The sequence below is a fragment of the Tupaia chinensis genome, unplaced genomic scaffold (genome assembly GCF_000334495.1).
Source record: "Tupaia chinensis unplaced genomic scaffold, TupChi_1.0 Scaffold000354_1, whole genome shotgun sequence".
In the NCBI taxonomy this organism is placed as follows: Eukaryota; Metazoa; Chordata; class Mammalia; order Scandentia; family Tupaiidae; genus Tupaia; species Tupaia belangeri.
The window spans coordinates 3,019,030-3,044,100 of NW_006159849.1; the positions used below are offsets into that span (position 1 = coordinate 3,019,030).

The 25,071-nt window shown below is 40.6% G+C and overlaps 1 protein-coding gene across 1 annotated transcript in view; it reads left to right on the forward strand.

The window, feature by feature from the left end:
- LOC106735293 (histone-arginine methyltransferase CARM1-like) overlaps positions 1 to 25,071 on the forward strand; it is a 190,955-nt gene that overhangs the window by 35,569 nt on the left and 130,315 nt on the right. The window contains 2 exon segments of the mRNA XM_027773411.1: positions 17,038 to 17,144; positions 17,981 to 18,085. Of these exon segments, the coding sequence (XP_027629212.1) occupies positions 17,038 to 17,144; positions 17,981 to 18,085 (212 nt within the window).

Genomic DNA, 25,071 nt, shown 5'->3' on the forward strand with positions numbered 1-25,071 from the left:
CAGTCGCTCCCACCAGGGTCCCTCATGCCACAGCCAACCCCTAGTCTCACACAGGCCGAGTCATGAGCACCTGCATGCTCAGCATTTGCAGAGAGGTATGAGGACCTAAACCCAGGACCTTCCTATGTGGATCTATTGCATTACCAGCCACATCTGGCCCAACTTCTTCATTCTACAGTCTCCTTTTTTGTAAATTAGATATTGTTATAGAGCATACCACAGAGGGCCGCTCATTGATTACATGTGATAATGGGTGTGATGTACCAAGCCCAGGGCACTGTGGGAGTCCGCCATGGGTCCAGTGCTGGGCTAGGTACGATGGGAGAGCCAGAAGTGGACCAGACACAGCTGCACTCTCTGGGAGCTTCATGTCACACATGGCACAGTGATCTTGGCTATAAGAAAAGCACTGCAGTGACAGTTTGTCATCTCACTGTTTGCAGTGTTGCTTCTTGGGGTATTGGAATGCTCAGGGTGTTAGCTCAAAGAGTGAGCAGGCCCGCCTGGGACTGGCACAGTGAGGCCAGTCCTGGCACTTGCGTTAATCCCCTGCAGCCTGCTACACCGCTGCAGCCTTTGAAGTTAGCGTTGCTGCTGCCCTTGCTAGCACCCCGTGTGCTCTCCTCTGCTCGCCATCTTCTGGCAGCCGCGGAGGTAGAACTTCCACATACTAGCCTTTGTAATGTGGCCCAGTTGAGCTTATGGCAGATGGCACTGGCCATGCAGTCATTGATTAATATATATTAAATGGAGAGCATCCTAATAAAATGTGTACAATTTGTCAATAAGTCACTGTAAGTGAGGTAGGAAATTTGGTAATGTATGCTTTTATGTGTTTGCCTTATTTTAACTTCCACTTAAAAACAAATCTTACCCCTACATTTCATTGTGTGATGATTTGTTCTGCCCAGTGGGGCACTGGTTAGAATCCTAAATGGGTTTATGATCTGGGGACGACCTAGGCTATATTCCTTTCTTTAGTTATAGACTTCTTTAAGTTTTATTCTTAAGGACAGAAGATGGTAACGTGACTTGTCGAAAATAACTGGAACCTCCATATTAAAAAACAACAACATTTATTTATTAATTTAATTGTTATGATTTTCAAGTCGTTGATTCTAAGACTCGAACCGTGGTCAGCCATGCAGGAATCCAGCACCTTAATCACCATGCCACCTGTTGGCCCGCCGTATGGCTTTAATGGTATACAGGTTTTAAAGGTTTTTGTTTAGATAATGTGCATAAATCACAAGACATACTTCTGAGGGTACGATAATAAAAAGTAACGTTCAGATACTAAGAGCTTATCTCCCCTCCAGAAAGAATTGCTAAAACCCTGAGCCTTTTTCCATTTCTTCAGGAAACGAGTGAAATCACCATCATCCATGAGTCTTTTTGTGATCCACTTGACTCATTTCCTGTATTGTTCCATGCCAAGTTGACTTCTCATGTTTCTTGAATCAGGTATTTTACAACAGTGGAAGTGCTTTCTCTGTCTCTTCAACTGTAGTTACTTAAGCTCAAGTTTCTAAGGTAGTGATCTTTCCATTCTTCACTTTTGCAAACCTTTTAGGAGGGTCCTTTTCTTCCAATACACTTGAAAAATGCCTGCTGCAACTGCCGGTTACCTTGGGGATTACTTCTCTCATTCTTGCACTGCTGTAGTTTCTTTCTGCTCTGTCCAGTCTTTGATCTGCCTTCTGCTTTGACAGTAGGGAGGGTTTTTGAAGTTATTCTAGAATTTTAAAGTCTGAAAGCAGTTTCCAAGTTGGGTATGCCACGAAAATCTTGCCCATGTAGGGCTTCTGTGTAATACAATTCCAAGGAAGACTGTTTTCTTCATAGCCTGTGTGAGAGTTGTAAATCAGAGTTGTGCAGTATACAACCTACATAACGATCCTCAGTTGCTCTGGCCCAATGAACAGGACTCCATTGATCCTATGATGTGTACTCTGTATGGTACTGCCTTACTGATTAAGGAGGAGGAGGGTCTGGACTCATACCCTGGTAGTTAAGAGCACTGGCTCCCTTGTGGCCAGCCACCGTATGAGTCCCTGCCCTGGTGGATGCATGTGCCTGCATGCCTAGAATCCTGGCAGGATGGAGAAATGGAGAAGGGATTGTGATGTGACCATACCCTATTAGGGAGTGCTTTCTTTCTCTCATTATCTCTCTCTGGTGGACACACATGTCCTCTGGCAATAAAAAAAAGGGGAGGGGGAAGAGAATAAAAAGAATAACAGTACTTTTATGGAGTTTCTTTTGTGCTAGGACCCCTTACAATGTACTATATATATTAACTTTGAATTACTGCAGAGCACATTTTCAGTTATTCATTGCAGGAATGACAGGCTTCTGCAGCATCCCAATTGCTGTCCTGGGCAATGATAAACAAGGCAGAAACAGGCTTGCTTCTCTTTGGCAGATGCAAAAAAATGAATTTTGATGGAACTGATCAAAAAGTCAACTATGATCTCCATGGCAGGTTCAAACCCAATTCAAAGAAAATTGCTAAAATTGCCATTAGGTGATTTTAAACCCCCACATAAGGGTACTTGTTTCATGAGATGATAAATCCAACCCCACATTTAACATTACAGCACCAAGCAGCCTTTCTGTTCAGCTGCAATTTTTTTCTGTATCTCCAGATCTTGACCCCTCTACACTGGAAAATAAGACCACATCCTTGCTTGCCCTGCATCTTAAACTTTTCCTGCATCTTAAGCTTGAAGCTTTGCCCTCTTCCTCTCTGCTTGACCAAATATCTCCTTCTACCTTTGGTTCACACTCACCTCCTCTATGTAGCCTTCCCTGATGGAATACACTGTATCCTGTCTCCTTAAATACAAGTTATCCTACACCATTTTGTGTGTAATAATAAGTTGCTTTACGATAGTTCTTATGTGCGTCAATCTCAATCTCTCTCTCTCTCGCTCATCATATATTCCTTGAGGGTGGAAGCCTCATTTCTAATTTTGTTTATATCCCCCTCCATAACTCCTACTCCTGAGCCTAGCACACAGCAGGTGATCAATAAATGCATTTTAATAAGGAGCTGACTCATCGCCAGCTCTCTGGCCCCTTGGATCTGGTTGTTCTGAGGCATGCAGCCTTCCAAGAAAAGCTGGCTTTCTTGGCTTCCTTCCATAGCACGGTGTGCATTTCAATGCTAGACCTTCAAAGAGAAAGAACTCAGAAAGGGCTGTCCTACCCTCGGATAACTGTGAAAGAAACAGATCTCTAGTGGAAAGCAAACTTTGGGGTGATTTGGATAAAATACATACCTAAGTCCACTCATTTCCTTTTAGCAAAATAAAACAGGATTTCCAAGCTATTGTGACATGTAGAACTTACAACATATGTGTATGTATATACATGTGTGTATAAACATGTATGTGCATATATAAAATATGCGCCGTAATGTATATAGTTACACACACACAAATTCCATAACCCTAGGGCACAGCTATTGCTATATTTATTTACAAAAGACAAAATGGAGGGACAGTGATCTCTCCAAAGCCACACAATTAGCAAATGGTAGAGCCGGGTTTGGATGCCAGGCAGGTTGGCATGAGTCCAAGCCCTCGGCTTCTGCACTATTTGCTCCTACGATATTTGTGTCCTTGCTTGTACGTGTGCACGGTGTGCATGAGGATGGCTTCCTGTGTGTAGGTAACACAGGAAACAGTTTTAAAGTGCCATTATGTGTCGTATAAACTTGATTCTTGTTTTATAAAATTGTGTTGCTTTAGTGTGATAAATCAGACATTGTATAATTAATATCATAAATTCCTGGTTTGTAAAGATAATGAGAGCTCAGCTAGAGTATGTTTTATAAATTTATGGCAAAACCTTGCTGGCCTAGAATAATAATTAGCTAGTTTTCAAAGAATCATCTCCAAAGAAGGAATGTCTGCAGTCACACAGAGCCTTTCACTGTCATGATTTTGTAACACCTGAGATCGAAGACATGTCCCTGGGCTGGCCCTCTGACCTGGTAGTTGAGGGACTTAATCCCAGATGGCTGACTGTAGTTCGAATCTCAGCCTCAGTGACTTGAAAAGCATTATAGGCATGTTGTGCCCAAGGTCCTGATAGGATGTAAAATGGAGAGGGGTTTGTGGAGTTACCCCACCCCACTGTGGGGGGGCTGCTTTCTCCTCTCCTTCTTCCTCTCTCTTTCACTGTTGCTCTATGGCGGGGAAAAAAAAAAAGAAAAAAAGAAATCCTTGTCTAGCTGATCTCTCTGGTTGGAACTGAAGTCATTTCTGTTACTTATGTTACATGGATATGTTACATCTTAATTTTTTCTCTGCTCCTTTTCTTCTCAACCATCCTTGGTTGGTACACGGCTTATTCTGAGGTAGAACGTGCCCCTCAGGAATATCTGATGTTTTAGAATTTCTCACTCTCTGGAATGCAGACCTTGGAGCTGGAGTGAGTGCTGGCTTGTCTGGGCTGCCTCTGAGCAAACTGTGTCTGCATCTCTCCTCCATCTGCACAGTGGAGGCCATAATACCTCTCGGCTGTGGGAGTTGAATTAAGTGACGCCATAAATGTGAAAATACTACTGAATGGAGCACTTTGTACTTGTGTGCTTTCTTCTGACCCCGGCTGAGACTGGCAGCAGGAAGCACTGCTCTTCCCTACTCCTGACTGTTCTTTTGTGTTTCTCTGCCCTCATGCCCCTTGCTCAGCCTCCTCCTCTTCACTTTGGTTCCTGGGCAGCTGCTACTGTGAAGACAGTGCAGCTCCCATCTGCTTTCAGCATATGGGACCAAGGCTGTTGCTTCCAAAGTCCTCATGTTTGCCGTTCAGAGCAGGGTGGGTTATTGTGTGAAAATGAGGCAGAAAATTGCAGTGCAATTTCATCGGTCTTTGTTAAATCTTCATGTACTACTGTTGGAATCAGTTGATTCATCTTTCTACCCACCTGTCCATCCATCTATTCATCCATCCATGCATCTATCTCCCAGTTTCTGCCATGTAAGGAGAGAATTTGAGTCTCCCTACATATCTGTACAGTAAATATAAATACATAAAGATCCATATCAGGAAAAAAAATACAGAAAGAAAGCAAATAAGGAAATTAAATACTAATGCCAAGAGGAAATTAAAACACAAATGTACAGATTAGATGACTCATAAATATTATTGCCAACTTGTGGTTTTGGCATTGACTATCCTGGCACCCATGCAAAAGGGGAGAAACACTGTCAATTTAAGAAAAATTGGACACAACTATGATGACTGGACATCATTCGAAAGGTGGCAGTAGCTATTTCCCTCTTGCTGATTGTTGCCACACAGCAGTTCAGACCCAAGTGTGCCATGTCATATAATTTTAGACAGAAGTTCATATTTCCTGTGAGTTCTTTTTTTTTTTTTTTTTTTAGAAAGAGATTTTTACTATATGGCGCATGCACTCACCAGAGAGGCAGAGAATGAGAAATCATTCTTCCACCAGGGAGAATGTCCACGCTGCAATCCCTTCTTCTCCATTCTCTCAGGATCTTGGGCCCACATGCACACGCACCCAGAGTGAGTTTTATGCTGCTGGGTCTGGGATTTAAAGTGCAGTTGACTATGTGGAAGTCCAGCAATGTAGCCATTATGCCATCAGTTGGTCCCTCCTGTGAGATTTTTAAGACATGTGATGGCCAAATTGAAATGGTCCTATGGCCTGTTTCATGCTTTTAGCCAGTTAGCATTCTGCTCTTTGAGAACTGGAAACAAGATTACTTTCTTGAATAGGATTAGGTAGCACAACTATGTAGTATTATTGTTAAATCCATGTTTGAAATGGAAAGAGAGCTAGATCTTAAAAATTATATTGCAAAACTAACAAAGCAGTTACTTGTCATTCACACTGGTCTTTTTATGTAACTTGAAATCTCAAGTCTTCCAGTACAAAGTATTTTCTTTCTTTTGTCTTGTAATAGGTAAAGCATTTCTCATCTGAGTTTATGGGTATTTTTGTCTCATGTATTTATGGATGATACATAAAGAGAAAGCCTAGAGAGAGTTTAAGGTCTACCTATTATGCTAAGTTCCCAGATGGCAAGATAAAGTGCCCCAAGCACTATGTAGTGAAGGGACAGGATGCTGTTTCAATTTTAAAAATTTATGTTGGCTTATACTAATGCTTCACCAAAGTTATCTGTTTGGGGGATGTCAAGAGTATGGCATAGGCAGTCATAAAAATGTTGATTTCAGTTGTCAAATGTATTTTAAAAGCTGTGTAAATCCAGTCAAATTGGAAATGTGCCTTCATGCCACCTGTTTGGTGTTCACCTGTGCTACTTTACTTGCTGGGAGGCATGCAGAGGCCTTGAGAATTTAATGGAATAATAGCTCATGCTGCCACATAAATAAATTAGTCCCTTGGTGACTATATGTTAAATGCTCCAGCAGGTGCATTCTGGCCTCACTTAGTGCACTGAGCTGCCATTTGTCTTTCTACAAGTATAGCAACCTTCAAATGTCTTGGTAGTTTATAGCATTCAATCTTGATCCTAATGTGGGGTGGTCGTCGCTGTAAAAGGTTAGAGCATGATGGTAGAAATGAGCATGATTGCAAATAGACTGTTGACCTCTAGGGTAGAGAAAAGCATGGCGCAGATTTTAAAAGCCCTTGAAATGAGTGAAACATAAAAACATATGCAATTGCTAGGAAAAATAAGAACCAAACCAGACCGAAATGTTCTCAGTAAATGGAAGGAACTAGCAGTGACTCAAAAGGGAGAAAAAAATGTGTTTTAAAGTGGGGAACTTTCTGTTTCAGTTCAGGCAACTTTTATAAAGTAGCTAACATCAAAAAGGGAATGTTACTGAATTGAAATGCCTCCTGGAACTGAAGAACATTCAGGCCAAGAAAGACTGTCCTGAAGCCATGGGGAAGCAGGTATTCCTTTCCCAGCTATCATGTATGATATGGTCTCCCAGTCTCTTCTAGTTGTCTATTCCTCTTGCATTGGGCCCAGCATGGTTGCCTTCCCCAAGCCCACATGATCTTATAGTCAGGATGACTTGACAGTTTATCCAAACTAGAACTCTTTTGAATGTGTAGGAAGTTTATCTCTGCACTATAGGGATAGGCTGGTACATATCAAGCAAACCAAGACATAGGGTAACCCTACCACTTCATTAGAGCCCCAGAATCTGTCTCCATGTGATTGCGATGTCTGGGTCTTTTAGCTCAAACTGAATTACCCCTTGGTCAACAGCTCGTTCTTAACTAATCTGTTGATTGGCTACGAAGACCAATGACACAACATAATACCAGGCCCAGTTACACACTGTGCCTCAGAGTGTGTACAGGGAAACAGAGCTGGTAACTATGTCAATCTTTGCAATTCATTGAGTTATATTGGGTTGTCAGAAAAGTCATGACGCATTTGTTTTCTACACAAAAATGTGTCATGACTTTTCTGACAACCCAATAGAACCAGAAATCTTTGATCAACAACAGTATGCTTCTGGAAGCAAAATCAAGGTTTATGTTAACCCAAGATTTCAGAAGTCAAGAAATGAAATGTGTTTTCCATGGTTCACTTTCCTCTAGTTGGCCCCTTGAAGCATACAGAGATTCTCACTCCTATTTCCTCTGTTTTAGTGTAGTCTATTTTTCTACCTCTTAGTGGTCCACTGTGATTTTTGCCTACCTTTAACCTTTTCTCTTTTTTCTGGTAACAGAAATCCAGTTTTCCTTTAGGTTTAGATAGTGCTGACTCAAATCTGATAAATTGCCACTGATCTCTGGCCTTAGTGATTGATTCAGAGATAGATCTTTAACTCGGTTAAATGAGACTCAATCTGGGATTCTGGTGAAATATTTCGAAAGAAGTTGTGGAGTGAATAGCAGTGTAGCTCTCGAGCTGCCACTGGTTATCTTGTTCTATGAGAGGGACGCTTGCCCAGCCACATAGCTAAAACAGAGGAGTAAAGACCAAGAGAGTAAGACAGATTAGACAGTTAGATGACAGACAGACAGATGAAGAGAGAGAGAGAGAAAAAAAGAAACCAAGTCTTTGATATCTTTGGAACTTTTGGACACAGCTCTTCCTGATAATGGAATTATAATCCCATCATTTTCTGTTGTTTTTTTTTTTTTTTGGAGAGATTTTCACTGTAGGGCGCGTGCGCTCGCCAGACAGACAGAGAGAGACATAGAGACAGAAAGCGAGAAATCACCCCCCAGGGGGGATGGTCACCCCACAATCCCTTCTCCTCCATTCTCCTCCTGGGATCTTGGGCACGCACGCACACGCGCCCGGCGTGAGTTCTAAGCCACCGGGTCCGGGACACGAACCGCAGTCGACTACGTGGGAGTCCAGCGACATAGCCATTACGCTAACTGCTGGTTCCCCCATCATTTTCTGTTTTATGAGAAATGAAGCTCCTTTTAAAGTTAAACTTAGTGAGTTTTCTACCACTTTCCAAGAGTTTCCTCTGATACATCTTCCTTGGAATCTTATATCTGCTCTAGATCAATTATCCCTCTGTCCATCTGATCCATCTGCTCCTTGGAGACCACACAGATCTTAGATCTTTGGCTTTCCTTGTTGATGGGTAGAGTGTCAGGGCAGATATACTAGGGGTCACAGGAGTCAGGGACCAGGCTCAATAGTGCACAGCAATGAACATTCTTGCCTTCATAAATAGTGAAGGCCATTAATTTACTAATGTTTAGGTCACTACAGGACATCTCAATAAGTGTTTAATTGGTTTTGAGACTATGCATACAGGTTGTCTCTGAAATTTGACAAGATGTGAGCCAATTTTTAAATAAGACTTTTGACTATTAGAGATGTGACAAATAAGCAAAATACTCCCCCTTTATACCTTCCACCAGTCTTTTGACTGAACAAAAAATAGTGTTAGGCAAGTTATATATAGAATGAACTTAGGTTTATTGCTAATTGCAAGGCTTTGAGAGAAGAAAAATCCCAAGTATATTCATTTTTTTAGTGTTAGTAAGTATCTTTGTTTTAGGAGAAGTTGATTTGACAGTTACTTTCAAGGAATGCTGACAAGTTCTTCAAAGAAGAAATAAAGCACTAAAAGGGAGAAATGTGCTTCAAGTGTGGTGAAGCTAACTATCTTTCTAGATTTCTTATGGGTCAATAGAAACATACAGTGTCTTATAATAATGCTATTATGTTGTATACTCAGAGAATCTGCTTTCTAATCCAAGTAGTTTCACTATAATACTAAGTAAACCCACATATATGAGGTGTAAGAAGGGCCATCCCTAGGTCAAATGTCACTCAGCAGCAGAGTCCCCTGCACATATACGTGTTTGGGGTCAGTATTCATTTTTCTATTCCACTTAAACTCTCACTCTCTGGGATTTCTCTGGATTCATCATGAATACATATACACAGTGTTTTTTTATGAGAAATTTCTTTAAATTTGCTTTGTGTTTAACTTTGGGAGTTAGGAAGAAAAAGATATGGGAACTGTTCAATGTAAATATTTTGTTCTCCATTATAAAAAAGAGAAACAAAATTATACTGACATAGTTAAGAGTTCAGATACTAAATAGATTTTGACTTAAAATGTATGAAAGATCAAAGATAATTTGGTCCCAGCAGTGAGACTTAACTAGAAGAACTTTATGATTAATTAAACATTACTTTTGAAGTATAGGTGGCTTAGCCCATATAGTTAGATGTGCACCCTCTGATTAAGAAAGGAAGAAGTCAGTGAGACATAAACCCCTCATTCTGAGATAGTCACTTTGGAAGGGCTGGACAGGTCAAGAGATGAGAGTGGAAATTAATTTAAAAAGAAGAGGAGAAAGAAGAAAAAGAAAGGGGAGAGAAAGGAGGAGGAAAAGAAGAAGATGAGGAAGAGGGAGTGAGAGGTAAGAAGGGGAGGGAAGAAGAGGAACGGAAAGGGAAAAAGAAAGAATGCTTTCATTCATTTATTCACTTGTACATGTGCTAATTATTGGATACTTACTATGGGCAAGATATATTAAGCACTAGCACCTAATGGTGAATAAATCTTGCATCGTCATTTAATTCTTTTTACCTTATATACAATAGGGCATGGCAGGAAAAAAATAAGCAACTAGACAAAGTAGTAATAATTGAATCTTATATTATGCAAGGAACTAATAAAGGCTGATTTCACGAAGACCAGCATTGCAGCTGTTGGCATCACATACTGTGCTTGAATGATATCCTGAGATGCAATCCACTTCTCAGCTCTGAACAGGTAGGTGTATGGGGATTAATGCAATCTGCCCTAAGCCAGATCCATCTCAAGGTGAAAATCACACAAACCATGACACCAGAGGAAGGAGAATTGAGTAGGGCAAGTAGTCAGTATTGTTCTCTGCCTTGTGTACTGATTATAGAAAAATAAATATCTTTATTTTCCTTCCTTCAATGTCCAGTAAAAATAGCTTAATCTGGCAATCTTGAGCTGACGGACCAGAGAGAATTGAAATGGGCTTCTGTAAATTATTCAAGATAGCTCAGAAGCAGTTCTGTAACTATGTCTACAGCTTCACACACACACACACACACACACACACACACACACACACACACACACACTATATGCACTTACGTTTTACTTTTATACTTATATACTTTTATTTTTTTAGACTTTTTTGCTATAGGGAGTGTGCTGCTCTCACCAGAGAGACTGAGAGAGACAGAAAGTGAGAAATTCCCCCCCATCCACAGAGGGATGACCATGCCACAGTTCCTTCTCCTCCATTCTCCTCTTGGGATTTTGAGCATGCTCATGCTCCTGGTGTGAATTTTAAGCCTCTGGGTCTAGGACTCAAATTGTGGGTGACTATGTTGCAGTCCAGTGATAACCATTATGTCATCTACTGGTCCCTATATATGTATTTTTTATCCCCACTATGACTGTCATGTTGTCAGTTGTATATTTTACGGTGTATAATTTAGGGACATGTGGCCAGAACAGCTGAGATCGTCAGACAGGTATTAGCCTTTCCTGGCACAGAAAGATTCTAGTATCTTGGTAAATAAACTTTTAATATGGAAAACACCACAGACAGTATCGCTTGTAAATACTAGCTATTTAAGAGAGGCAAGCAAACAAAAACAGATCCCTTCAATCTGGTCTTTTAGGAGTAACAGAACAAAAAGGAAATAGTGAGTCTGAGTAGTTTATATTGATTGACAAATACAAGTATGTGCTGTAATAGAAAAATAAGGTTTGTCAAAACAAAATGTAAATCAAGACTGAGAATCAAAGGAAGATAATGAGAATCATGGCTGCAGTTTGGAGCTGCCCTGTCCTGGCTTAATATCTCCATGACAGAGGAAGCTAAATCATTGTATCTGTGGTACAAAATGCAATGGTTTACAGCCTGAGAGGTTTGAAAAGCAATTCTAGCTGGTCACTCCCCTGAGGGACTGTGAGTAGACATGTCCTTTGAAAAGACTTCTCATTTTTCTCATCGTGCGCACTCTGGTCAGAAGAACTTGGCTTTTGGTAGGAATTGAGGATGGTTTCTCTTCCTATACACTGTCCAGGGCACTCACCTTCTGAACAGTAGCTTTCCTGTACTCCAGGGACCTCTTCACTTCAGAGCTGCAGTGCTGACCCTTACCCTCCTACCCCTTCTACCCTGAGCAGCTGAAGGAGCCCAACATGCAGATGTAAACATTCCTTTAGGCTGTATGGTATTCTAAACAGCTGGTCTTTCTTTCCTGTCCTCCAGGAATCATCCTGGCTCTACACAATTAATGGCATCCTTTCAACAAATGGCGCCTACAGATCAAAAGGATCCTCTGGGGGAGGGAAGTGGACTCCATGCCAAAATGTTCTAGAAAGCAAAATTATCTGCTAGATTTAAAATTCCTTCACTCCTTTTATTTCAAAGTCCTGTCCTCCAATTCTGAGAAATAAGAAAGAGCAAAGGATATGTCATTACAGCTCGATCTTTTGGACCCAACAAAGTGGCTGTCAAAATCCTTTCTTTTCATGGTGAGGGGTGGGGGCTAAGAAATCAAAAAGTAAGTTTGTTTTTCTTTCTTTCCTTTTATTTTTTTTTTTGGAGAGGTTTTTGCTTTAGGGTGCGTGCGCTCGCCAGACAGACAGAGAGAGACAGAGAGATAGAAAGCGAGAAATCACCCCCTAGAGGGGATGGCCACACCGCAATCCCTTCTCCTCCATTCTCCTCTCAGGATCTTGGGCACGCACGCACACACGCCCGGCGTGAGTTTAAGCCACCGGGTCCGAGACTCGAACCGCGGTCGACTACATGGGAGTCCAGTGACATAGCCATTACGCTAACTGCTGGTCCCCTTTCTTTCCTTTTTTTAAAAAAATTAAATTTTGCAATAGGATGTGTGTGGAGAGAGACAGAGAGAGGAAAAGTGAGAAACCATCCAAGTACATGCACCCTATAGCAAAAATCTCTCTCTCAAAAAAAAAAAAGGTTCCTTTTTTTGTTTGTTTTTCTTTTTTATTTGTCATACCTATGTGGTCCCTGTGCCAGATTTATAGAAAGTCATGATTGTTTTATCTGCTAGAGACTGAAATGCGTTCCCTCCAAATTCATATGCTAATCTGCAATGGATGTTTGCTGTATTTAAAGTAAGGAAGTGGTTAAGGTTAATTGGGGTCATAAGGTGGAACCCTAGTCCTATTAGAATAGTGTCTTTATAAGGACAGGTACCAGAGAGATTAGTGGTTCTCTCTCTCCATGTAGGACTCATTAAATAGCTAGTGACTGCAAGCCAAGAAGAAAGCCCCTAGGAACCTAATCATTGAGCAACTTGATCTTGGTCTTTCCAGCCTCCAAAGCTCTTGGAAAATACATTTCTGTTTAAGCGACTCAGTCTGTGGTGTTTTGTTATGGTGCCTATGCAGACTAAGACAATGTTAATAATGTAATAAGATTATATATATATATATATTTCTTTGTCTCAAACACAGTAGAGCTAACATATCTGGATTAAAATTTATTTTGTAGGCTATTTAGATATTTCATGGAAGCGGGTGTAACATACATCTTGGACCTTCTCTTTTACATTTGCCTTTGGAGAAAATTGAGGCGCTGCATGAGATCAGCTGGGTAACTTTAAGGTCAAAATCTTCGTTTTTAAATTAAAAATGATACTTTTCAGCTTACCACACATCCTATTCATTAAATTAAGCAGCCATTATTTTTGGCTGTATTAAAGGCTCAAATTTCCCCCTAAGGATAGAGACTTGCAACAGTAGTGAATATTCAAAAGACTATTTGTTGAACAAATTAATTTACCATAGGCTTTGAAAGCCCAAACAACAGAGATGCCCAGGACTCAAAGAACTCACAGATGGGTGACAAAAACCACTGCTGGCAATGTCTAAGACCCAGACAGAATTGGAGAGGTGCCAGGAAAATGGAGCTGGGTAAATAATGCCCAATATCTTTTTAAGTGAGAAAAATGCAAATTTAGGACATGGTAGTTTAACACAGTTGGTAATTTTGACTCCCAGTAGAAAGTGTAAGCAAATAATTAAGTCTAGAATTTGAGGGAATATAGTGAAGAACATTGTTGAAATTTAGGTCTACTTAGTCTCCATTGTTGCCTCTGAGAAGACATTGGAGAAAGAAGAGCAAAAGGCACTACTATTAAGGGGCTTTATAGTTTTATGTATAGTTGAGTGATTCTTTTCAAGTTTATTTGCTTATTTTTCTCATGAGAGAAAGGGAGAGAGAGGCATCCCAAAGAGGATCTTCACACTGCAATATACCTCCTAGTCTCGGGTATACACAGGCTGCGATGTGCTCAGGAAGGTCCCAAGATGTGAAGCTAGGACCTTGTGATTCTATGTAAAAAGCGATGACACAGAAACAGTTAACAATACATTGTCCAGCGAAAAATCAGGTTGTAAAACAAAAGAGTTCAATACTGTCGTAAATAATACAGAGATAGATATAACTGTACAAAGACTCCTGCAAGAGTCTCAAAATATTATTAGTGGTTATTCTGGGAATTGTTTTTCTCTTTCTGACTTTCCTTTCTGCATTTCTAGTCTTTACATGACTAAGTCAAAGACAAGTTGCTTTTTTACAAAATTGCAAGGTAGCAGTCAAAAGAAAAAAGTCACAAGAGAACAGAAATATTGATTAGTGTATTGATTTTTTTGTATAGGAGTATATTTGAAGGAACACTTTTTTTTTTTACTATTATGCAGAATTCTTATTAGATGAATGCTGGCATATTCTATTAACTGCTGTTCTCAAAAAATGCCTTATCACCAGAATCACCAAGGACACAGTTAGAAATACAGCTGGCAGGTCCTACCATCTTGATACAATAGACCTGAGTTGTGGCATAGAATTCCAACCACAGAAATTTGGTTGTATTATGGCCCATCCATAAAAGTTTGATCTATTAACTGTGAGGTAAAGGAGACTACCTAATAACCTGGGAAGTTATTTATAGTATCTTAAATGAAAAGAGCATGTTGCAAAATAATATAATGCAATTCAAAATAAGAGAAATTTTTACATGCACACGTACTCCAAAAGAACATGCACCAAAACGTTAACAGTAATTTTTCACTTTATAATGGAATTATTATTTTTATTCTCTTCTTTTTAATTTTTTACATTTTCCAAGTTTATTTTACATTTCATGAGTTGGTTTGTAGTTATTTGAAAGTCATCACTTGCATTCCTTTCTTTATAAGGGTATAATTATAAAAGATAAAGTGACAAATTTGTAACAGAGATAAGTTTTTTCTTTTCTTTTTTTTTTTTTTTTTTTGAGAGAGAGATTTTTACTATAGGGTGCATGAGCTTGCTGGAGAGACAAAGAGAGATAGAAAACGAGAAATCACCCACCGGGGGGATGGCCATGCCACAGTCCCTTCTCCATTTTTCTTTTGGGATTTTGGGCACACATGCACACATGCCCATTGTGAGTTTCAAGCAGCTGGTTCTGGGACTCGAATGGCGGTCAGTCACGTGGGAGTCCAGCACCTTAACCACTATGCTACCTCCTGGTCCCAAGATAAGTTTTTAACTGAAAAACCATTCTGTTTCATAAAAGAAAGATCCAGGAACCAAACGAGGGTTTATCAGTTGGGATGAGCCCATTCAAGGTGTTGCCTATACAAGGTGGTGAAATATGAGTATTTGGGATACATATTAAATCTAATCCTGATTTATATTTCCTGATTTAAATTCTTCCCTTTCTTGTTCTTTAGATTGGTGTAGGTGGCATTCTCTTGCATAGGAGGGGTTGTGGTTATGTGTGTTTCCAAGGTTAGTTTCCAACAAGAACTATTTTCAATTTATCTGTCCCCACATGGGGGGGACTGCCTCACCAATTAAATATAGTTTCACCAAGTTCATTAGTCATTTCTCCTAATTAATTGAATTTACATTCAGATCTGTTTATTGGGTGGTTGCTACATTAGCACTATATTCTGCAGATTAAAGATAAATAAGTCTTAAACCCCTTAAAAAAACCTGGATTTAGAGCTAGAGTTAAAAAAAATACATTCATTATAGTATGAGATACTGTGGTAAACTAACAACATGAGATATCCTGGCTACACAAGAGAATTAATTTTGGAGGATTCTGAAAAAATAGAGCAGCTTTGTCTCTGCCAGCAGAACATCGAATAATCTAGTATAGGGCGAGGGCCTAGTGTCCACAGGTTTAAAAAACCCTCCTGCGTGATTCTAATCTATAGCCAATTGTTGGTATGCACTGTAATACAGCAATGAATTCTGCCTGTGATGTTTAAGAAACAGCAGTAAAGATATTCTTGTGGGGCAGGGTCTGGGAGGATGAAAAGAAGTTTGATAGAATATAATCAAGGCCAGCAGGTGGCATGGTGGTTAAAGCACTGGATTTCCACATGGCTGATCATGGTGCAAGTCCTAGACCTGGTGGCTTGTTTTCTTACTTTCCCTCTTTCTTTCTCTCCTCTTATCTCTCTCTGGTGAGCACACGTGCCCTGGAGCTATTTAAAAATGATAACAATGATAAATAAAATTAAATAAATAAAAATTAATTTAAAAATTAAAAAGAAGATAATCTAACAGAAGTATGGGAAGTTCAAAGTCAAGAAGCCTGGCCAAGACCAGGATGATCTGGGAATTTGTAAGTGTTCTTTGTAGTGAGAGTATTCAGGAAAAGAGGGCGTAGAGGGTACTTTGAGAAGGGACAGAAAGGAACCTGAGAAGTTGGATCTGGAAAATGAGTGGGCAGAGCTTATCATGAGCCCACATTGTGTGAGTATTTGGGCTTTAGGGAGGGACCTGGTCACAGTGCCTGTGGTGGAGAGCCAAGAGGCCAAAAGGCAATGGAGATTACTGGGCAGGATCCAAGCAACATTTCTGAGGCAGAAGGCACAGAATGTGTCAACTTCGCATGTTAGTCTATCGGTGATGCCATTTCTGGAATTGTTTGAGCCTTCATTTCTTTTTGTCTTCCTCCAATAATAGGAAACATAGAGAATATTCTCTTGTATTCACATATTATTCATGTATCATACCAGTTATTTTATCTTTTCTCTATACAGCTAGAGAATACTTAAGGGACGATTTAAAAACTGTTTAGTATAATGATAGGATGAAGTTGTGTGTGTGTGTGTGTATATATATATATATATATATATACACACACATACATGTGTGTGCATGTGCATGTGTGTGTCTCCACAGATGTATTTTTTTTTTCTAATCATCAACAGTCACCTTCCGTGAACCATACACTGAGTATAAGTCTGTGGGCTTTGTGAGCACAGTTTGGAGAACTCAAGGAGTCCAGACTCAGCCTGCATTCCATTGTGCTCTCATGCTTGACATTTCTGAATGCAAATATGTCTGGCAGGTATAAATAAGGGTGTTGCACCTCAGAGTAGGACCCATTTCCACCTTGCTGTTTCTCATCATGCACATATTCAGGGATGAATGTGCTGTGTTGTCTTCTAACATTTTTACAGTTGGAAATTTTTACGGAGTGCAATGGTGAGTTCTGTGGTTTCCAAGGTGAAGAAATGGATCTGCTGTTTATTCTTTTCTTCTTGCAGAATTCAATGCATTTTCAAATACCTTGAAAAGATGCTGGAATCAGAAAAAGGAGTTCTCAGTGTTCAGCCAGAGGACAGAAAAGGCGTCTGCTGTGCAGTACTTCCAGGTCAGGAAAGTTGCCACAAGTGGAATTGATTGCTATGTTTTAAGGCGGCATGCACCTGTGAACACACCTGGTTCTACTGCAGTGGTGCTCAAAGCATGGTCCCCACATTACCTGGACTTAAATCCCCACTCTGCCACATAATAAGTTGTCAGGACTTGAGCAAGTTGTGGTTATCTTCCCAAGACTCAGTTTCTTCAGCTGAGGAACACACTTCATCAGATGGTTGTGATGATTTAATGTGACTAGATGATGCCTAATGAAGCTCTTAGCATGGTTCCTGGCATGTGGGAAGTTCTACCAAGTGTGGCAACTACAATGATACTTAATACTGTCAATGTTCATGGATTTGCTTCATGCTCCACCCTGCTCAACTGGCCCACCTGGTTCCACCAGAATCACCACCCTCACTATTTTCTTTCTCACTCCCACACTTAAACAGGATTTCTATGCAAATTCTCTTTCATACTCAAGGCTGATGAGGCTCATTGAGGCAGGCCATCCTGTTTGGCCCTGGCCCCTTGTTACTCTTAACGTTAGTATTCTTTTTCTGGGCTCTCTCCTAGCCTCTACTTGGAAAAGGGCCCTTGGAACTTATCCTGTCAGTATCTAGGCCTGATTTTATTGTATGGAGCTGGCCTCAGAAGCATGAGCATTACTTAAAATTCTCTACCCTACAAACAGGGCCAATGTGGATGGGTCACCATGCCACTCCTGGCCTCAGCTACCCGTTGTGTGAAAGGCTATGCCTACCTTGTCTGAGGTGGTTGTGAGAACCAGATGCTCAGGAAGGTACTGCCTTGTGGGTTGTTCACTCCCTCCTCCTCTTTCCCTTACAGTTTTACGGCTGCATTGCCCAGCAGCAGAACATGATGCAAGATTTTGTGAGGACGGCCACTTACCACAGAGCCATCATCCAGAACCACGTTGACTTTAGAGAAAAGGTGATGCTGGCAGCAGGTTATTATTCCCATACCATTTTCAAAAGCCTTGTCAGGACCAGAATAAAAATGAAGCTTTGATAGAATTAGCAGATGACCCAGAAATTCCATTTCTAGCTATATGCGGCGATCTCAAATCTTCACGTAAAAAATAAGATTGAAGAACAAGTTTATTTTGGTGCTAAAAACAATTTTAATCCAGGGATTTTTTTTCATAATATATATTTTCCATTAATTTGTTGAAGACCCCTTGTATAGCCGCAGGAACTGGACACAGGTATTCAAACGAATATTTGTACACAAATGGTCGCAGCCGGTCCTATTCTCAGTAGCTTTCAAAAAATGGAAACATTTCAAACACCCATCAGTTGTTGAATTAAAAAAAAAATGTATTCTAGCCACAGAAAAGAACATTATGAATGTTGTTCATATGTATGTTATCCCTAAAAAGGCATGAAATGCTGCTCTATGATTCAATGTGGATGAACCTCAAAACCATGCTAAGTGTTCAAGCCAGTCACAAAAGGCTATATGATTCCATTTACAAGAAGCATCTAGAATAGGCAAATCCATAAAGACAAAAACATACTTGTGGTTGCCAGGAATGGGATGGGGACATAGGGAAGGGGAAGCGATCGCTTCATGGGGACAGAGTTTCCTTTTGGGGTGTGAAAATGTCTTGGAACTACATAGAGGAAATGATTGTGCAACATGATGAATGTACTAAATGACACTAAATTGTACACTTTAAAATAGTTCATGGTTATTCGATGTTATGTGAATTTTGCCTCAATAGAGAAATTAAGTTTTGAGTGCCAAGAACTCAAGAGACTGACTGCACTGTTTCGGTGTATAGAACAGGTTAGGGGCTTTATAGCTACATAATGAAAAGCTCTTCATGAGACGCTCTACTTGAATTGTTTTCATAGATTCCACAAGTGCATGCATTTATTTCCTTCACAAAATGCATCTGAATGGTGAATGATTGCTAACACATTTTACAACTATTGTCCATTTTTTTTTTTCTACCAAAGTGTTCAAATACTAAGCAGCTCATCTCAGAGGCGAGCGTACTGGTCAGGAGAATCAGCAGCACTAGGATCTGGTTTTATATTCTCCGTGAATTAGCTGTGTGATCTTAGGCAAACACTAAGCTTCTCTGAGCCTCACAGTCTGTCCTACTGCCGTAATAATCGTAGATTCCTAGTCTTGGAGTTTTGTGACGTTAATTCCCCAGAAAGGATGTGGTAGGACTTTGAAATGGTGATCCTGATGACGGTACTTCCCTGAATCAATAGTCATGTGACCGCTCCTCTCCTCAAGAGGAGTCTAGCTTTTTATACTTGACCTCTGCTGGCTTTGTGACTTGCTTTGATCAAACAGATATGACACTAACCTCGTGGCCTATGGGTAGGGGTGCTGAATCCCACATGGCTGACCACATGGTTTGAATACCTGCCCCAGTAGCTTGAAAAGCACCCTGGGCTCATGTGCATGTATACCCAAAACTCTGACAGGATTGAAACATGGAAGACAAGGGATTGCAGCATGACCACACCTTGTGGAGGGTGCTTTCTCCCTCTCCCCCTTTTATGTTTTTCTCTGGCAAATTAAAAAATATATTTACATCTATAGCTATATCTATATCTATGGCAGAGGTGATGTTGTGTGGCTTGTGGCTTCTGCTCACCCTCTGGGAACTCTGACTGCCACTCTATGGGAGTCTGATAGAGGAGAACTGAGAAACTCCCGCCAACAGCCAGCACCGACTGCCAGACTTGAGAGCGAGGCCATCTTGGGCCCTCTAGTCCAATTGACCTTTTAGCTGAATTCAGAAACAAGAGCAAATCCAAGCAAGACCAGCAGAGAAACTTCTTGGCCCTTCCTCAGAATTCAGAGAACAAATAAATTGCTCTCTTGAGCTGCTACATTTTTATGTAGTTTGTTATACAGTAATATGCAGGTACTTCAGAAACTTTGTGGAAAATAGAATAAAGTATGTTTAGTGCCACAAATTTAGAAATCCAAGCATATTTTTTCCCTTTATACTGCACATTTCCATGAACTCTTTGAAGTCCTCACAGATTTAATTAAAATACAAGGAAAGCTACACAAAAAAGTAGTGATCCGTAGCTCTCCAACTGAAAGTTGATTTTGTCCATGACATTCTTTCCTCTGTCATCTCCATTCTTCTATTGAACCTATTATTGCATTTTTCAATGCCAATATTTCCATGTGGCTCTTCCATATCATCTATTTCTTTGCTGAGAGTCTCTTTTTCTATTGGTTTCAGCCGTGCTCATTATGGCTGCTTAGAACTTTTTTGTAAAAGTTGTTATTTAATCTGTGTCATTACAGTGTTAGACTATCTTTTCCATGGGAATTGAGATTTTTCATGTGCCAAGGAATTTTGTCTTGTAGCCTGTGCATTTTGAATATTATATCAGAGAGTTCGGGTTGTATTTAAATCCTATGGAGAATGGTGCTATTTTATTTTAGGAGGCTGCTGGTTCCATCTCACAGTTGATTTTCTGAGGCTATGCTTCCTATGTCAATCCAGCTTTTAAAACTTTGACAGTACTATTTGGCTGTGTCCTGTGGGTGTCACCCAGTGATCAGTCTGACACTGGGGTGGAGTTCTCCAAGTTTTGGTATGCTAATTAGTATCAGATTCATGTGTACTACACAGCCTGGGGGAAACCTAGGAAATTTATAAGGAAACTGAATGAGTGGCTTTTTGAAGCTCCTTCCTCTCTGTGTTCACCCTGATACTTTATGGTTCCCTGGGACCGTTTTTAAGTCTCTTGCCAAAAACTTTCTCTCCCAGGAACCAGCAGTTAGCGTAATGGCTATGTCGCTGGACTCCCACGTAGTCGACCGCGGTTCGTGTCCCAGACCCAGTGGCTTAAAACTCACGCCAGCCGCGTGTGCATATGTGCCCAAGATCCCGAGAGGAGAATGGAGGAGAAGGGATTGTGACGTGACCATCCCCCCTGGGGTGTGATTTTTCGCTTTCTATCTCTCTGTCTCTCTCTGTCTGGCGAGCGCACGCGCCCCATAGAGAAAAACCTCTCAAAAAACAAACAAACAAACAAACACCAACTTTCTCTCCCATGTGCCTCCAAGGTATTGCCCACCTCTTGGCCAAGCAGAGAGGACATAGAAGCAAAAGAAGCACTGGACACTGTCCCGAGCTTTTAGGAATGACAGTACCACTGACTGGAGAGGAAGGCCTCCCTCCCTCATTGTTTTGGCTTCTATGGGCCATATACAATTACTGGGGACTGGAATGTGGATGAAGGGAGGACAGAGAAAGAAAAGAGAGAATGAAAGGGAAGAGGGGAGAGGGGAACGAAAGAAAAAGGAGAGAGGAAAAAGAGGAGTCCCATGTCTGTGCACTAGGAATCTCTGTTATGCTTCTAGAGCCAGAACCGAGGGCATCTCCAGGAGCTGTCCACACCGTGGTGCCGATTTCTGGTGTGTGGCATTCAGTCCAGGCCCAGAGACACTTCCTACAAGCTAGATCTCATGCTCTGGTGGATGAGGGTTACAAGTAAGGGAAAAATGAAAGACTAGAAATGGCTGTGTTTGGCTAAAAGGTCTCATATGTTGTATGTCTTGAGGTCCCCAGGGAATCTTGCTTTGCCAGTAGGACATGACTGGTTGGCAGTTTTGAAGGAAACATTCCTAATGAAGAGGATCTGATTATGACAGATGGGCAGGTTGAGGATGCAGTGCAAAAACTTGTTTTTTTATTCTGTCACTTTATCAAATATTCAAGTTAGTAAATAACCAATCTTGTTGATCTAAAGTAGGTTATTTTTCTGATTGAAAAAAAAATTGGGGGACCAGCAGTTGGCATAATGTCTATGTCACTGGCCTCCCATGTAGTCAACCATGGGTCGAGTCCTGGACCTGGTGGCTTAAACTCATGCCAGGCGCATGTGTGCGCATGCCCAAGATCCCGAGAGGAGAATGGGGGAGAAGGGATTGCGGCATGGCCAGGCCCCCTGGGGAGGTGCTTTCTCTTTTCTGTCTCTCCGTCTCTTTACTGTCTCTCTGTCTCTCTCATTCTGGTGAGTACACATGCCCTATAGCAAAAACCTCTCCAAAAAAAATTGGGGTCAGCAGGTGGCATGGTTAGAGGCACTGGACGCTCACATGGTCAGTTGTGGTTCAAGTCCTGGACCTGGTGGCTTGCTTTCTCACTTTCCCTCTCTCCGTCTGATCAAACTGGAAAATACTACTACTACTACTCCTAAATAAAGTTAAATAAAATAATTCTTAAAAAAAGAACCCTAAATTGTCAATATCTTCTTCATGGTTTGAAGATGTTTCCTGGAGGTAATAGTTTTATCTAGGTGAATTTCTCTCCCTTTATAGGGACTTAGTTTTAATCTACAATTTTCTACTATCTATTTTATATATTATCCATAATCTCTTTTGTTTTTTTTTTTTTTGGAGAGGTTTTTGCTATAGGGCATGTGCGCTCCCCAGACAGACAGAGACGGAGAGACAGAAAGCGAGAAATCACCCCTCAGGGGGAATGGCCATGCTGCAATCCCTTCTCCATTCTCCTCTCGGGATCTTGGGCACTCACGCACACGCGCCCAGTGTGAGCTTAAGCCACCGGGTCCGACACGCGAACCGTGGTCGACTACATGGGAGTCCAGCGACATAGCCATTATGCTAACTGCTGGTCCCCATAATCTCTTTTTAATTATAGTTACAACTTCTAAAGACCAGTCCTTGAATTACTAATTGTGCTAATGATTTCCATTATACGAATCTTTCACAGGTTTATGTACATGGGTTATGTCACTTAGAAATTTCATTTATGTGTCTTTTCTTCTATAAAATGAAGATATTAGAGCATGTCATCTTTATTTACATGGGTTATATCACTTAGCCATTTCATTTGTGTGTCTTTTCATCTATAATAATGATGATATTAGACCATGTCATTTTTAAGATCTCTCCCAGCTCTAACTTTATTTGATTTTATGAAATACCCTTTTCCTGCCTGTTTGAAATGGGTTTATCTGCCAATAAAAGAAAATAGGCATCCATCTGTTAGGGTTTATGAAGGTGATAATTAGTCACGTGGTTGATAATTAATTATATCCCTTTCCCCTTTTGAGTTCTGAACCAATTTAGAAATAGACACAAATATCAGGTACAAATCACAATATCAGCTTTGTTATTGGTGTTGCTATTTGGAAAATGGAGCATAGACCTTTGACTGAATAAAGTGCCTATTCCTTCTTTCTCCAAACAGAACTCACTTGTGTATAGAACAGCTGGTTTCCCCGACAAGTCCAGTGACTGCCCCTCAAGCTTCCCATGTAGGGGGTTCAAGAAGTCATGCTTGGATAGGGGTGGCAGGCGGGCACCTTCCAAGACCCTGAGCTACACATGCTCAGTGTCATCAGTCAAATGAGTCATTCCTTCTGTGGGGAGAGAAAAGGAAGGGTAAATAACTACTCTAATACTCTTCCAATACTGCCCTCTCCTGGGAGTATAGTTTATTCCTTCTCTCTGAAAACCAAAGGAGCAAACTATCCCTATTCCCATGTTTGAAGAATCTTATCAGTTCTAGACAAACCAATATCAATCACAAATCCAAAATCTTTTTAGTCCTTTTTTATTTGCTTTCTTCTTACTGAAGCTCTTTCTAGAATAAGCCCTGTGAATTTGTAGAGGATACTACCTCTCCACTAAACCTTTACATTCTTCGAAGTTGGTTATCTAAAAGGACATGAGTTTAGAATGACCAATACCAGCGGCTATTACTTGCTGATGAACTAACTACAGGCAAGCAGTAAGCTTTAGGCTTCCCACCCACTATTTCCTTTAATCTTCATTACAACTTTGTGAGATAAATACAAGTATGATTGCTTTTTAGGAGATAACAGAAGTAAGCTAAAAGAGTAGGTAACTTTCATGCTTTTATATGACTAGAAAAGAAAAATGCAGGGCCAGCCCTACAGATTAGCAGTTGAGGGAGTCAGATCCCACACGACCAATGGCAGTTCAAATCCTGGTCTCAGAAGCTTGGAAAGCACGCTGAGTGCATGTGCAGTCATGCCCCCAATCCTGACAGGATGGAGAAATAGAAAGGAATTGTGGCTTGACCATACCCCATTGGGCATACTTTCTCCCTCTCTCTGTCTCTGTCTCTCTCTGGTGAACATAAACACCGTCTGGCAAATGAAGAAAAAGAAAGAAAGAAAGAGAAAAGGGGAAAGGGAAAGGAAGGAAAGGAAAAGATCAGGATTAAACCCACTTAGTCTTACTTTAGAGGCACACATATACCCCCTGAAAAGTATTGCCCATGGGAAGGTGGAAAGGAACTGGGGTGTGACTAGAGCCCACTGGGGATACTTTCTCCCTCTCTCTGTCTGTCTTTCTCTGGTGAACACAAAAACTCTCTGGTAATTAAAAAGAAAGAAAAGAAGGAAAGGAAAAGACCAAGGTAAGACCCAATTATTTTTACTTTAGAGGCTATACATATAACCCTTGAAAACTATAGCCCATGAGAAGGTTAACTGAAATTGCTTTGTGAGACTTTTGTTGCTCTAGGCCTAAGGTGGGGATGAAAACATCTTGGTTACTTAAACATCTTCATTAATGTATGAGGTAGCATTGTACAATGGTTATGGTCATTCTTTCTAGAGTCAGAGAGCTGAGTTGAAACTCCAGCTTGGCCACTTATCATGTTCTTGCCATAGACCTTTATCTTGTTTCTTTTGCAATTTTGGGCAGGTTGTCCTCCATCTTTGGGTTTTGGTTTCCTTACCTGTAAGAGGAGGACAATAGTAAGAATAGCAGCTATTTCCTAGAATCTTTGCAAGCTCAGGATGATACCATGCATATGAAGGACTCAGTACATTTTAGCAAGTATTATTATTACTGGTGGTCTTGAGGAATGGTGCCACAATTTCTGCCTTGACTATATTTTAAATCTTTCAAATCTTGATTTTTCCATT